The sequence below is a fragment of the Salvelinus namaycush genome, chromosome 16, assembly GCF_016432855.1.
Source record: "Salvelinus namaycush isolate Seneca chromosome 16, SaNama_1.0, whole genome shotgun sequence".
NCBI lineage: Eukaryota > Metazoa > Chordata > Actinopteri > Salmoniformes > Salmonidae > Salvelinus > Salvelinus namaycush.
In genome coordinates, this window is record NC_052322.1 from 35,966,655 (window position 1) to 35,982,670 (window position 16,016).

Below are 16,016 nucleotides of genomic sequence, written 5' to 3' on the forward strand. Positions count from 1 at the left end.
GTTTGTGGTGGCATGTGGCGGCCCAAGTCCTTTATTCCTTTCCTTTGTTTTGGGTGATCTGACAATCAGTGCTATCCAGGATCCTTGGGACTCCCCTACCCTAAACCCTAACCTTAACCCCTACTCTTACCCTAACCATAACCCTGATAACCATGATCTAACCTTAACTGTTACTTTACCCTTAAAAATGTTAACTTCAATGGAGTAGGGATGTCGAGTACTGCATGTTCAATATCCTAGTTTATACTAGCTTGTTATTGATATTGTATAGGCTACTTTATATTATGTTATTAGTTATGACACTGGTTAATCATGTCTGTGTTGTATCTACCCTTTAGAGTCCTCCAAAACCACAACATAATTTCAGAACCTTACCTATCATACCTGCCTGCCTTACAAGCAATACCATATCTCCATCCTACCCCTCAATGTGCTCCTGTGTCCTTTTCTAGTTAATAACTGCTCTGAACTGGAAGCCGTTCTTACAGATGCACCGTAGTGGCAATATCACTCCGTAACCTAGCTTAAGATACTGTCCACCCTAGTCCTTTTCTTTAGTTACTATAATTACATTTTCTTTCACTTGAGTAAAATGTGTGTATTTTTCCTTTATTTAACCAGGCAAGTCAGTTAAGAACAAATTCTTATTTACAATGACGACCTACACCGGCCAAAACTGGGCCAATTGTGCGCCGCCTTATGGGACTCCCAATCACAGCTGGTTGTGATACAGCCTGGATTTGAACCAGGGTGTCTGTAGCAATGCCTCTAGTACTGAGATGTAGTGTCTTAGACTGCTGCGCCACTCGAGCAGTCTAAGTACTCAGAGTAAAAGTAATTTAGTTACTTTTGATATAAAAACATTGACCTTGATAATTAGCTAATTCCGCTAAGGTTACCTGAATGTTCTTACACAATCTTTTCCATGCATTAAATTGAAAAAGCAAGAGGAAATGAATGTAGTACGAACTAAGTTAATTTACTTTATGAGTTGCACAAAAAAAACTAAGGATTTGTCAAATATACTATTAACATTTGAAATTAACTTAAACATTCAAAGCTATTAAAACGCATTGATACATTTAAAAAAGCAATACAAAATAAAGTGCATTAAAAAAAATGGCCAGACTTCAAAATACTTCCATACATAACAGCCTGGCTTCAGAGCCATACGAAACATACTTTATGTATTTCTGAGCACCTCCAAGATTTAGACAGCAATGAAAGTAGGGAGGTTGGTCTAGGAGGATGGATGGGAGTAATCCATGACTGTCTAGCAATCCAAAGGTTGTGTGTTTGAGTCTTGTCGGCATAACTTTTATTCTAAACTTAACCCAATACATCTAACTTGCTTTGTAAATTCACACAATTTTTATTACAACCGTTGTTTTAGTTCTCCTAACCTTTTACGTAAAATTATCCTAACCTTTGTCGTTAGTTCCCCTAAACGCCAACGTTAATTCTCCCCGTAATTCTCCTTTGTTGTTACAGCGCAACAAGCAACCTGTTCTCAGAGAAAGATGTATAATACTATACATCCTCCAAGATGTATGATAAATTGTCATCCAATTTGTATGCTATAGAGCCCCACAGTGGACGTATCATAATACCCATAAAACCTATTGATCAAACAGGGAAATGGTTCCAATTCTTTTTTAACCATACATTTTTTAGAAACACTTAAAATAAGGGCTATGTTTCGTGTAGGATTACACTAGCGTGACGTTTTGATAACCGTGTAAATATCTCTCAGACAATGTGACTTTTATCAATATAGTCGGCTCTATTTCCTCTCAGATTCAAAAAATTATAATTGGCATAAAAGTAGACATCATGCAAAATTACAAATCCCTGCAAGCTCCTGCATGTCATCTCTAGCTGACACCTTTGCTGACAGGCATTGTGTCAATTTCAAGCTTGTACAAGACAGTTCACAGAATTTTACATTTAAATAAATGTTGCCAATTTATTCATTACTACATTTAGATAACATTAGATTGTCAATCCAGAGATTCTTACCTTTGCCTCAATTTGGCAGTCTCATCCCGATCATCATGGCATTTGTAGTTCTTTATGATCGCCACATTAAAAGCTAATTAGCATTTAATTTTGGGGGGTAAATACAGCTGAATGTATTGATAATATTCACCTTGTCCAAGAGAGATTTACATGGTTATCAAAACGTCCCGCCAGGGTAAGCCTACACGTGCTTTTAAAATCCCCTATGGGAAAAATTAATGGTGGGAAAATGATTGGAACCATTTCCCTGTTTGACCGCCAGGTTTTATGGGTATTATGACTCATACTGTGGCTATTGTATGACTGAGTAAGACGTATGATACTATATGATGATGCAAGTGTCATATGAAAAACAAGGTCTTCTGGTGCACTTTGTCCATAAGAAAAATATGCCTACAATCTCTTGAGCTTTGCTAGGTGAGATAAGAACACTTGTCATAACAGTCTGAGTTTAAATAGTGCATTGGGGTGTGTCTGCCTAACCTGCTTATGCTATTTCACAATTTTTTCAAACAGCTCTATGGTAAACATTTAATCTATAACAATGTATTATTATTATATACATATTTTTACCTCTAACAATGTATTATTATTATATATTTTAAAAAATAGCCTTTTATTCCCCTTTTCGTGATTTCCAATTGGTAGTTACAGTCTTGTCCCATCGCTGCAACTCCCGTACGGACTCCGGAGAGGCGAAGGTTGAGAGCCATGCGTCCTCCAAAACATGACCTTGCCAAGCCACACTGCTTCTTGACACACTGCTCGCTTAACCCAGAAGCCAGCCGCACCAATGTGTCGGAGGAAACACCGTACAACTGGCGACCGTGTTAGCGTGCATGCGCCCGGCCCGCCACAGGAGTCGCTAGAACGCAATGGGACAAGGTCATCCCGGCCAACCAAACCCTCCCCTAACCTGGGCGACGCTGGGCCAATTGTGCATTGCCTCATGTGTCACCCGGTCGCAGCCGGCTGCTACACAGCCCGGAATCGAACCCGGGTCTGTCGAGACGACTCAAGCTGACTGGAATGGTCTCCTGCCCCCCTCACATATAAAAGTACTGTTTCACTCCCAAAGTATTTCCCTGTCTAGAAAATGTCACTGGACCAAAGAAGTTCATGAGTGTTTTTAAGCATTTAATATGCTTTGAACTGTTTAGTAAGACCCTCAATAGTTTGGCTATAAACAAAGAATACGCCTGCAAGCAAAGTTGTAATAAAATGACTTCAGTTTATTGCATTTTGTGCAGACAAATCTATAAAATGGTTTGAGGAAACCATTAGCCATTGATGTATACGCCTTTGACATGGTAAAACAACACAGTAAAATAACTGTTTATACTGTATATCATTATTGAACACAATAGAGAATACATAGTTCTATATCTGTAAAATATTAAACTTGCATTGACACACAAATTAAACATCTAAGCTCTACTTTGTTAATTACTGTTTTATTTACAGATGTCCCATCTTTATTCTTCATCTTTTCGTTAAATACAATGTCCTCTCTCAAACAAACACATGCATACACATACACACACACACACACACACACACACACACACTGCAGACACAGACATATCTGAACACGCCACTACATTTTTTTCTACATCATCACTCTTGTTCCTAGGAGAGGTAACATAAAATTGTGAACACAAAACAATTACTAATCAAGATAGCTATTCATAGATCTACATAAAGGTCTACATTTAAAAATGCATTACAATGCTCTTATGGACCAAGTATAAATAGAGTATCATACGTGAAGATTTAGAAACACTAGCTTTTGTTTTTTTCTCCTGCTTGGGTTAAGTGCTCAGACTTCTGGAGATGATGAAGGAATCATGAGGGTTGCACAAAAATTCAACCTTCTAAAAAAAGGAGGCTTATTCAACATTAATACAATGTGTTGAGGTTTACTTTACTGTCATGAAAACGGCACATCTACATGCATATACTAGGTTCTAAAGTCTTAGGAAACCAGAATAGAGAACGCACAGTAGTCCATTCTCAGTAAAAGCTACAAAATCCCCCTCACACTATGCATTGTCCTCAGTTAAAACAGCAAAACAGTTCATTGCTTAATCAAGAATAGGTCTGTATGAAAAACAATTGGTATTTTAGAAGAATATGGGTGGAAGTGCAATACAGCAGTTGGAGCTTGTACATAAAATGGCAGTTTTTTTTTCTCAAATTCACCATATAGTGCACAGATTTTGACCAAGTCCAAAAGTGCCCAACATTGCAAATAAAGGGTGTCATTTGAGACACAGATGTAGAGGAAGGTTCTAGAAATAGAATTGTGTGTCTAGATTTCCTTGGACTGAATAGCCCTTCACAAGGGTTATGATTGATTAAAGTTGTATTTCCCCTGTGACTTTTGATTACACTGGAAGCCGCTGACATAATTGTATTGTGGGCAAACTCAGTGTTTCAGTTAAATAATTTCATAATGAATCATTTTCAATCTAAATCAACATGTATCAACAATTATTGAGCAAATGTGCACAGTAAGACCATTGCAGTTATATTACCACTGTGATTTACTTTTTGTGGCCACAAATTCTTTACCTAAATTGTAAAATAAATAAATATAAATAATTTAAATGCTGAATATTAAATTGCAGAAACACACTGCAGTATACATTACGTGCATGCATTAAACCAATCACAATTATTCACAATTGTGCACATATGCGCTAGAACTATCACAGTGAAAAGCCTGTCCCTGCTTTGGACTGACACAAATAGCCTCTCAGCAATATAACATGTTGGATTCTAAATGAATAAATCAATGGTCTAAATAAATTGGCCGAGTTTATTCAGGTTCTTTTACAGGGTTGTAAACAGAAGTGCATTCCTGATGAACACTTTCATAACTTCAATGTAGTCTGCGCAAGTAAAGGTCCAATGTAACAGGGTAAGGATACATGGATTTGAGAGCCCTTTTCACACCCTGTTTGTTAAAAGATTTTTTTTTACTCAAGAGAAGGTTTCTAATGTACACTGGGTGTACAAAACATTTCTCTTTCCATGACAGACTGACTAGGTGAAAGCTATGATCCCTTATTGATGTCACTTGTTAAATCCACTTCAATCAGTGTAGATGAAGGGGAGGAGACAGGTTAAAGAAAGATTTTTAAGCCTTGAGACAATTGAGACATGGATTGTGTATGTGTGCCATTCAGAGGGTGAATGGCAAGACAAAATATTTAAGTGACTGAACAGGGTATACTAGGTGCCAATGGCACAGGTTTCAGTGTGTCAAGAACTGCAACGCTGCTGGGTTTTTCACGCTCAACAGTTTTCCATGTGTATCAAGAATGGTTCACCACCCAAAAACATCCAATCAACTTGACACAACTGTGGGAAGCATTGGACTCAACTTGGTTCAGCATCCCTGTGGAATGCTTCAACACCTTGTAGTCCATGCCTCGAAGAATTTAGGCTTTTCTGAGGGCAAAAGGGGGTGCAACTCAATAATACGAAGGTGTTTCTAATGTTTTGTACACTCAGTGTATATTTCTAGGGCTGTCAAACAATTAAGAACATTTAATCGAATTAAATCGCAGGATTTGATGTGATTAATCGCAAATTCAGAATTAACTCAAATTGAGCAGTAATTTAAGAATTTTTTTAAATAGAAAAAGCATTACAATAATACTGACACCTTGATTTTGTCCAAACTAATGGTAAAGCAGAATTAGGTACATTGTTAAAGCACACTTTCTTTATCATCAATGTCAACTTGTTTTGACATTGCATTGTTGTTTTTAGCTGTATATTAGGTATTTTGAACGTTTCCAGACAATGCAATTAATTAGTACCCTAAAATTACAAAAAGTTAACTCAAGTTAACTCTGACAGCCCTGATATTTGGGACATGATACTTGGGAAATACCTGAAGGATGGTAGCTTTACTGCAACAATTCTGTCACTGACATCCCTCTCCCTTCTAGAGATGGAGTCATCAAACATGTGAATATAATACCATACTGTAAAGGTCCCTTTGACCTCTGCCAAAGGTGGAAGCCCTGGTTTTGTTGTCTTTGATAATATTAATAACTACCACAGTCACACTGCTGGTGAATCAGTAGGTTGGTTGGTTATAAGGGAGGATTTTATGTGTCTATAGAAACCACATATCTAAGAACCATACTGTAGCCAAACATACAGATGCTCTGCACAATGGACATCCATGTGCCAACACACAGCCATTTTCAAAACATAGATATTCTAGTTCTATAGTTCGATGGCTCCAACGCTCGTCATCTCATGTACCCAATAACTCCACACACAAAAAAGCTTTGGAACTACTTGATTCCGAAGATTGCAGCATTTGAAACTTCAGCTTAATGCAACAACAATAGGCTCAGCAGTGTACTCTTAAGCCCGGATAACATCTTTCACCCATGTCAAACTGTTGATATGGGGATGGACACAGCTGAACTTTGCACATATTCTGACAAAATATATGTCCAAGAAATGTCTTATGTTTTTTTGGGTTTACAGTAGGTTTGAAATGCATAGATCCCCAGTTGACACAAAAATTCATATTCCAAATCGCCATATCTTTTAATGTTTTCTGTAGTTAATTGATGACTGAGGCCAAACATATAGAATAAATTACTAGTCTCCATAGGCAGGCGGGTTGCCTCCCACAATGTAAACAATGTTCCAGCTGTGTCTGGGTTTTCCGAGAATAAACAATTACCTATTTTGAGCTCAAAAGATACACTTTGGAAAATTTACTTTATGCGTTACTCAATCCAAATAAGAGTTCAGCGAGAATAAAAAGTAAGAAGACCCTATGACACTATTGTTACAAACACCATGCAAACAGGGATATAATACATTATTTTCAACCGTCATCTTTCAGACAAGTCATATCATGTTAATATTTTGAGTTACTGTATATACATTATAGTATTTTAGATTTTATTTAAATAGTTATATATACTGTATAGCTAAATATTTCCAAGATTATATTATTTTGATTGTAGGTAGTATTTTTGTGACACTTAGTAAGTCTGCTGAGTGAGGATAACTATTTACCACTAACTTCTAGAAAGACCCCAGACCTAATCACCTCTTCCCCAGCTAAGAGCTGTCAACAAAACTTACTGGTGTGTCTTACTGGGATCTAAGGGACCAGTCAAACACCTAAAAAGGTCAGTCCCCTCACTGACTTCAGCATATTTTAAAATCTATTTGGGAAACACCTGAATATTTTATATCTCAAATAAACTCAATATATTTTTTATCTGCCCTCAGAACTGCCCTTAGATATCTAGTTCAAATTACTGTTTCAGGTCTTCAATCTTAACTTAATATTGAGCAATATTTGTCAATGTTGGTCCTCAAGTAGGCTGCATTTGCTCCAACTAAATAATGCTCAGTGGAGATGTTGGTTGACTAATGCCAGCTGTGAATTCTTTTGTATATATATTTTTTCCCACAAAAACAGCGTCATGTCAACATCAATAGTCAGTTAACAACTCCATTGACTATGTGATTTGTTGGAGCAAAATGTAGCTTACTGTTGAACCTCAAGGACAGTATTGAAAACCACTGACTAGCTGCCTTGCTATTCAGCTCACCCCAACCCTGTATGCCCTTCCTAATCCCCCATATGTTTTTGGTTCAATATTTACACATGGATCAGTAAAGCAGCTTTTGAAATTTTAGAACCTCTATAATATGTCATAATATGGTAGATAAACGATATCCTTCACATAAATACAGTGCACATCACACACAAAATATCCAGATTTTACATAAACTATTCAATAAATAAAATTCAATCATTTTCTTTTGAAAACAATATAATACAAAAAATAATTGAGTTATTTATATAGATAGACTTTATATATGTTTCTACCACATGGTAAACAGTGCCCTCCACTGCACAGAAACGAATATGTGAAATACGAGGTCTACCTGTATGTACACATATGTATCTATTTCCATATATTTGTTTACAAAAATAATTATTATGATTCATGTATTAGTTCAGGGTTGATGCTTTAGACATGACCTTGTAAATGTGCAGAACTTAGGAATTGACAGTAATATTATATTTAGCAAATAAATAGCTGTGCCACATTGAAAATAAATTATGTTTCTTCCCATTCTAGTACAAAGTTGTGAAGATTCGCAGTAATGCTGGGTTCAAAACTATCCATTCAAACCAGTTGTAATTTCACTGCTAAATTCCACCTTAAACATAGTCAATTCAATACACAGTTTTGCCTTGGTACTACAAAGAGGTTTGTATCAAAAAGTTATTTATTTTCATATGGCACAATTTGTATGTTTGTATTTGGCAAGAATTATAGAATTCACATTTCTAGACTGGAATTAGTGTAAACCAAATCATGATGAAGAAAAACAGATGTATTTACTAAAAATATATCAATGTATCACAAACATAGTTTTCTGAGTGTCTCTAAATTAGCAATTCACATTTTTTTATGTAAACTACTACATGGTAAAATATTGAAATGTTTGCCATTTGGTATGATAGTATTAAACAAATATAATTTTGTTTTAGATTATAACACAGTAGTTTCTTGCAATTATTATCTACTTTATATCAATACATTTTTCACGGTTTATTCTTACAGTCCTATCACTGTTATAACAATAGTTTATGCCACTTAAAAGTCTTGTCAGCACTCTCAAGGTATAGCTAGTAGTAATATGTATTAAATGATTGGACAAAGGACACTATTTACGGTAATCAGCTTTTTTTTGGGGGGGGGGGGGGGGGGGGGGGGGGTGTCAAAGGTTGAGGTCATGATGTGTCTCTTAGCAACTTCAAATATCTCATTGTACTGTTTTCTTCACAGTATAAAAAGCCAGGGTTGTGGTCAACACCAACTCCATCATAATTGAGTCAGTTCAATGACAAATTAAATGTATTCAATTCATTAAGTACATTTCAAATACCGCCTGTGAACTGACTGGTATGAACGCTATTCCTCTCTCCTTCCTTCCGACTGTAATATACTTCACTGCTGCTCAGGTGTCCTCAAGGTGACAATCCATAGGAAGACATGTTGCTGATGACTGATGAATTCTCGACCCACCCTCTTCCCTCAATGATTTCAACACATCATAATGTACATAACATAAACCAACCAAATGCACAACAAAAAACATATTAACTGTATTCTCAAAATAAATGAATGCATAAATAAATAAAAAGAAAAACATGAAATAGACCAGCAATGAGAATATATCCATCCTTCTCTTGCAAGTAACCCACATCCTTACAAAAATAAGAAGAAAAGCAACAAGATTGACAGACAGATAAAATAAAACACAAGGACAAACACAACAAAAACATCTGACCTCTAGTTTGGGGAATAATTTGTCTTTTGAATATGTCCACTCCTCTGTATAAGAAGAAACTCATGTGCCATTTGACATCTAGTGATCTGATAGCCATTGAAGAACCTAAACAGGTTTGATGCCACAACTTTCGAGATGATGAGAGGAGCAGACATGATGCTGGTAGAGGTGATTGAGAGTAAAGGAGAATTCAGCTGGTGCGTTTGGGGGGGGGGGGGGGGGGGGGTACTAACTACGTAGTGCAAAGTGAGCAGGGGGAGTGGAAGCAGGGGCCATAAACCATTAAGATGCAAGGTGAAGGGGTGTGGATTTGATTTGAGGTCTCTCAGGAGTAGATGGTGATGACCTCGCGTCCACCACCACGTACTAGGAGGACCCGGTTGAGACCCTCGGTGAGGACTTCCAGGAACTCCATATCTGAGAAAGGATTAGAGTTAAGGAATAAGCAAGTTTTCACATCTGGCTTTTGTAGCCTATTCATGCTAGCTATCCTGTTGAGCACTTTGGTTTCAGTTACATTTATGACAGTAGAAGCTACGTATTGTTATAGTATTATAAAATACAGAAGTTTATAATATAACATGACAAAGATATGATAGGATACAGTTTTCCTCTCCCATGCGGTTCTTGGGTGGTCCAGGCATGTTGAGCAGCACTAGCTTGGCCTCCTTGGACTTCTTCATGATGACCTCATTGAGCCTCAGCGCTGTGTGCATGCGCCTCACGTTGGACTGGTTCCTGACGGGACAGACAGGAGTACAGTACAGAATGCATGTTGCATCATTACTGCTATTTCACAACATGCATGGAAAACATTTAAACATCATGCTAGTATAATACTTACAGGCTCTCCCACTCCCTGCAGCATGGTAAGAAGAGAATGACAATGCAGAGATCTTTACAATACTGAACTTACATTGAGAAGTTGTGTTGTGCGGATGACTCTCAAAGCCTTTCAAACCTTTGTGGTATTACTTCTGAAACTAGCTTATAAACAACTGCCACCCCCCAACAGTCACAACCTATAAATACTTTGTCCTTATTTTCTATTTACTTTAAAGGGAAAGGGAAAGGGGGATACCTAGTCAGCTGTACAACTGAATGCATTCAACTGAAATGTGTCTTCCGCATTTAACACGGTTTAGGAGTACACTCCCAGAAAAAAGGGTTCCAAAAGCATTCTTCGGCTGTCCCCAAAGGAGAACCCTCGTTGCTTCCAGGTAGAACACTTTTGGGTTCCATGTAGAACCCTCTGTTGAAAGGGTTCTATATTGAACCCAAAATGGTTCTACATGAAACCAAAAGCGGTTATTCAAAGGGCTCTCCTATGGGGACAGCCGAAGAACCTTTAAAGGTTCTAGATAGCACCTTTTTTCCCTAAGAGAGTAGTCCACACAAGCCTTTGGACACGTGATTGAAAGTGAAAGTGACAGCAGACTCACGGCTTCATGTTGAAGATGTCTTTGACCCCGCCCTGCTCTGGGTGGCCTGCTGCAGCCTGGGTCTCAGCCTTGTCTGTCCAGGTCATCTGCACCTCCGACCCGGGGGTGGCAGCGCTCCCTGTGGGCGTGGTGGGGGACGTGGGGTTCTTATTGTGGATCAGCTGCACCTGTTTAGGGCGGGAGACAGCCACAGACTAAGAGAGGGACACCACGCAACAACGTGACAGGGTGAAGGAAAGAAAGAGATCTGTCAGTTGGGGTGACGTAATAAAAGCACCAGACCACCGCTGGGCGGTGAGTTGAAAGCACAAGTGGGGCACTGTAACAAAGAAACTAGGTAAGATGCTGTTCTGTCATATCCCTTCTTTATGTTGTAAAGGAAAAGGTCCCCTTAAAATGCTACACGCCAGAGAACAATGTCAAAGTGAGAGAATTGGCATTTTGACAGAGGATGAGGTAAGGCAGTAGGCCTAGAGATGACAGAGGATAGACAGAACAAAGAAACATGCAGCAGATGAGAGAGATGGTGAGAAATAATAGGACCATTTAAACACAGCAGAATGAAGGACAGATAGAGTAGCACATGGGGATGTGTGAAACTTACTCCTCAGCCTGAAATGTCCCCAATTACACCAGAGAATAGCTAGCTTTTCATGTGGCGCTGACTGGTAAGATGCTTTAGGAGGGATGGTCACGTGTGCAAGCAAGGCACAGGTTCTGGGTTTGAGGCTCGGTGTGAGCCGAATCAGGAGGATGTGGTACTAGCTAAGCAAGCAGCGTGATGTCCATTACAGTGGTGCCTAGTGACTCAGATCTACAGTTGCGCTCAGCTCAACACTGGGGTTGCTGTTGAGTAAGTTTTAAGTTTTAGGGGTGAATGTAGCACATGGTGTGTGAAACTTACTCCTCAGCCTGAAGTGTCTCCACTTATGCCAGAGAATAGCTAGCTTTTCACGTGACGCTGACTGGTAAGATTCTTTAGGAGGGCGGTCACGTGCGCTAGCAAGGCACAGGTCCTTGGTTGGAGCCTCAGTGTGAGCCAAATCAGGAAGAATCGGTGCTCGTTAAGCAAGCACATAGTGTACACATAGTACAAAGGTTGATCAGAGAGTTAGGTATGAGGACACTTCTGTACCTCCTCCTCTGGTTTCTCCTCCACGCTGACTCCTGCCGGCTCCTCACTGCTCTGCTGAGACTGCAAGTTAGACGGGTTCTTACGACGGATAGAACCACGGGATGAATCAGTGATGCTCTGGATCTGTGGAAATCAAAGCAGCAAGAGGTTTTAAAGAAAGACAAAGAGTTCAAACATGAGACTTTGAGTCAAGATATGTAAGTTACTGGTACAACAAATCACAGAGAAGCAATGTGTCAATACTTGACAGATTATAACTGAGCGGTGGATAGCTCAACACAAAGCCAGAATTGATGCTTATGTTCTGTAGCATGTGTTTTTCTGTATTATTATTATTATTTTTTACATGCATGACATTATTGAATGAATACTTGTTTTTGAAGTGGAATAGTCATTGTAAGAGCACACAGGTTGTTCTGTAAGTCCTCACACTTTATCTTATCTGATGTTAATATTGTTCAGTCTGCTCTCTTGATTAATGAGACAGATCAGACTGGGCAAGTACAGACACAGAGATTGCATTTTAAACCTAGCTCAGTAATTATAATCATTCCCCTGCTGCCTTGCCCTGTTGCTGGCATTTCAAATTCAGTGAGTGATGATGGCTGGCTGAATACAAATAACAAGGTAGAGGTGAGCTAAAAAACCTTCAGATAATCTATAAGGGCATTGTTTCATTCAACACAAGTGGTACTAAAAGGGGTTAGATAAACCATAGGAGCTTTCTTTTGGCCACTATGGCTTTGTTTGGTGATTGCTAACAACCACACTGGTAATATTAAATCATAGTCAGTTACCTATGTATGAGTTATACATTAGAGGAGGGAGGTGTCAGGGCTTACTTCTCTCTCCATCTCATTTTTGGTGAGGTGCATCTGTTTGAGGATCTGGGAGCGCTGCTCCATCACCAGAGTCTTCTCATATGTATAGGCTGAGATGTCACTGTCATGCTAAAAAGGCAAATGGGTGTTAAAACATATAAATGCACATTATTTGACTGAACTGCCATTGCTCTCCCCAATACATCACCGTACGGAGCATATGTTAAAAAAATATAACGTGTTTTTGTCTCTCACCATTTCCACCACCTCGACCTCGGCATCGATACGCAGGTGATACAGGAAGGTGATCAGGTCTTTCTTCATCTGGATGCTGTTGTCGTCCATTTGGGCCACGGTGAAGATGCGCATCTTACACTTCCTCCAAACCTGGCATCACAAGGAAGTCTATGGCTGATTGCTGAATAACAAACACTAAAAACATGTTCTCTCCAAATCCCCAAAATGGGATCCCACCTTGTGCTGGCGGAGAAGGAAGGGCAGCAGCATCAGCATGCCTCCATCATGGACGATCCACCACACGTCAATTTGGCCTTCAGTGAAGCGTTCTCCGTTCGACGGGTAGGCAGCGATGTTTTTAGGGACCAGCAGAGCCATGCTGGCTGCAGTCGTCTCCCTAACCACCTCTGCAGAGGTGTTGAACATGAGTTAGGATATGATGATGATAACACACAAGACCTTCCCAAAGCATTCTTAGCATAGTGAAAAACCTGTCATCTGACCACCTCTAACTCACCGATGAAGTTCCTGAAGCGCAGGTTGTCCTCGGCCTGTTTCCAGGTGCGTGGCCAGCTGACCAGCACAGTGTTGTGCTTCAGGCCTCCCAGCCCCCCTACCTGGATCAGGTGGGAGGTTCCATCCCTCAGGTTGGAGGAGATCACCACCTGGGAGAAACCCTTCACCTTCTCTGTCTCCATCAGCTTCCTCAGAGACTGGAGCACACAGTGGAAGAGAGACCAGGGTGTTATACATGATTCATAAATGATTCATCACTGTTTCTGTGTGTGTGTCTCTCAGACAGTACGGACCTGGTCTGCCTTCTGGGCCTCTGCATGGTTGTTGAGGAAGGTGCCCACCACTGAGGTACCCACGATGGTAAGACCTTTTCCTGCTTTCAGCTGATTGGTCAGGGACAGCAGACGAGGCTGCTCCACATTCTGTTCTGAATCCATGCTCACCAGAACCATAATCTGAGGCCTAACCAGCAAGAATATCAACATTCAGATTTACAGAGAGACTAAAGCTGGAAACTGGCAGAAATACCATGGATAATGTCTTTTTATAAAATTCATGAATATCAAATATATCAAATATCAATATCAAATCTCAATATAATCAAATACATTTCCCTTGAGTTCAGTATGGTACAGATGATGACTAAAGCTTGTGCAATAATAGAAGTGTATCTTGTAGTTGTGAGTACCCCTCTCTGTGACTCACTGACCTCCAGTTCTTGGTGTGAGGCGGTCCCTCCTCCAGCCTCATGAGGGCGAAGCGAGCAGCACTGAGTGAGATGCCACGTATACCATCTCCCCACTCCTTCTCTGCCCTGTCACACACCACCGAGCAGAGAGTTAGAGCCAATTAACCATCAATGAACTGAATGAACTGAATGAATGAACTGAATGTTCACTGATGCTTAGTATGTGTGTTTAATAGCCTGTGAGTGTGAACATGAGAACATCCCAACAGTGTTTAACCATTGTATTTAAACATCTCCAGTTTGATCTATATTTCATTCACATATATTTTTTAATGCCAAGAGTGTGCAAAGCTGTCATAAAGGCAAAGGGTGGCTACTTTGAAGAATCTCAAATATATTTTGATTTGTTTCACACTTTTTTTCCCACTATTATTTTACAATGTCGAAAATAGAATAATAATAAATAATTTTGACTGGTACTGTGTGTGTAATGTAATATATATATATATATATATATATATATATAGATATATAGATAGATAGATAGATAGATAAGATAGATAGATAGATATGAGGACAATATTAGCATTACATGTAAGTCAGTTTTTACCATCTCCTCTTTGGTCACTGTGAGAGTTCCACATGTTGTGTCTGAAAGTGGTGACAGGCCAAATGGTGCTAACTGGAGAAACGTCATTGCTATTCCTACTCTGTTTTCTTTCATAATCCAATCTTTGAGTCTCCTGTTGTTCTGAAATCTCAAAGTAATCTGACTTGTATTGAAACTCTGTGATTTTAAATGCAGAAAAGGTTTGACATTTTAACAACTTAACATTCATAGTTTATTACCTAAAATGGATCATGTCAGGATGTGGACCTCTCAGGTAGACCCTGATATTTTTTATCTGAAACTTGGTTAACTGATAAAGCCCTGGTTAAAATGTGTTTAGGGCTGATAGGAAAGGCAAAGGTGGTGGTGTTGCTATTTACACAAATAATCTGCTTTCTTTGTCTCTGTTAAAGGCTACCACCAGTCCTAAACAATTTGAATGGTTGGCTTTAAGTCTTTAGTTGGGTTTAAACCAAAAAATAACAGTTATAGGAACCTATCGTCCACCCTCCACCAAGAAGTGTGTACTAAACGAACTCACTGATTTAATTGCAATATTTACTACCTCAGAGGTGTTGATAGCTGGAGATTTTAATCTTGCATGTGGAACGCAGGATGCTGACTGACTGGTTAAAGGATTTTTGTACTAATCTAAATTTGTGCCAGCTGATTACAAAGCCTACTCGTCCAAACTTAAAGGACCCTATGAACTTTGATTGACGTCATATTTACAAATACTCCAGAGAAATATGCCGGGAGTGGGGTATTTTCTTTGGATATTAGTGACCACTGTCCCATTGTATGTGTCAAAGATATACGGATGACTAGATCCAAACCTCGTTTTACCAAACAAGAGGAATACATTTTTTTTAATGAACAGGCCTTTTTTTGTGATCTTAATTTTGGTGACTTTGATTGTATTACATCTATACCTGACCCAGAGATGGCTCTGAACCACCTCTCAAATGTTTTCAATTGTATTGCAGATAAACATGCTTCCTTTAAAAAACGGAGAATTAAAAAATAGGTCTTGCCCTTGGTTCAGTCCAGAGCTATCTGAAGTGATGCACAACAGAGATGCTGCCTGGGCCAAAGCTAGATTCACAGACTCCCAGACTGGCAGTCTTTCAGGCGATTGAGAAATCGGTGTGTATAAAAATAGTTTTAAAAGCTAAATCTGATTATTATG

At 39.1% G+C, this 16,016-nt stretch overlaps 1 protein-coding gene across 1 annotated transcript in view; it reads right to left on the reverse strand.

Annotated features, from left to right (window-relative positions):
• Window positions 1–9,703: 9,703 nt before the first annotated feature.
• The window catches only part of LOC120061653 (solute carrier family 12 member 5-like), a 79,661-nt gene continuing 73,348 nt past the window's right edge, over window positions 9,704–16,016 (reverse strand). Inside the window, exons 17-27 of the mRNA XM_039011553.1 lie at window positions 14,239–14,343; window positions 13,823–13,991; window positions 13,531–13,726; window positions 13,251–13,420; window positions 13,032–13,163; window positions 12,798–12,905; window positions 11,956–12,078; window positions 10,821–10,987; window positions 10,223–10,237; window positions 9,983–10,116; window positions 9,704–9,795 (exon numbers count right to left, since the gene is read on the reverse strand). Coding sequence (XP_038867481.1) covers window positions 9,704–9,795; window positions 9,983–10,116; window positions 10,223–10,237; window positions 10,821–10,987; window positions 11,956–12,078; window positions 12,798–12,905; window positions 13,032–13,163; window positions 13,251–13,420; window positions 13,531–13,726; window positions 13,823–13,991; window positions 14,239–14,343 — 1,411 coding nt within the window. The remainder of the gene's footprint in view (window positions 9,796–9,982; window positions 10,117–10,222; window positions 10,238–10,820; window positions 10,988–11,955; window positions 12,079–12,797; window positions 12,906–13,031; window positions 13,164–13,250; window positions 13,421–13,530; window positions 13,727–13,822; window positions 13,992–14,238; window positions 14,344–16,016) is intronic.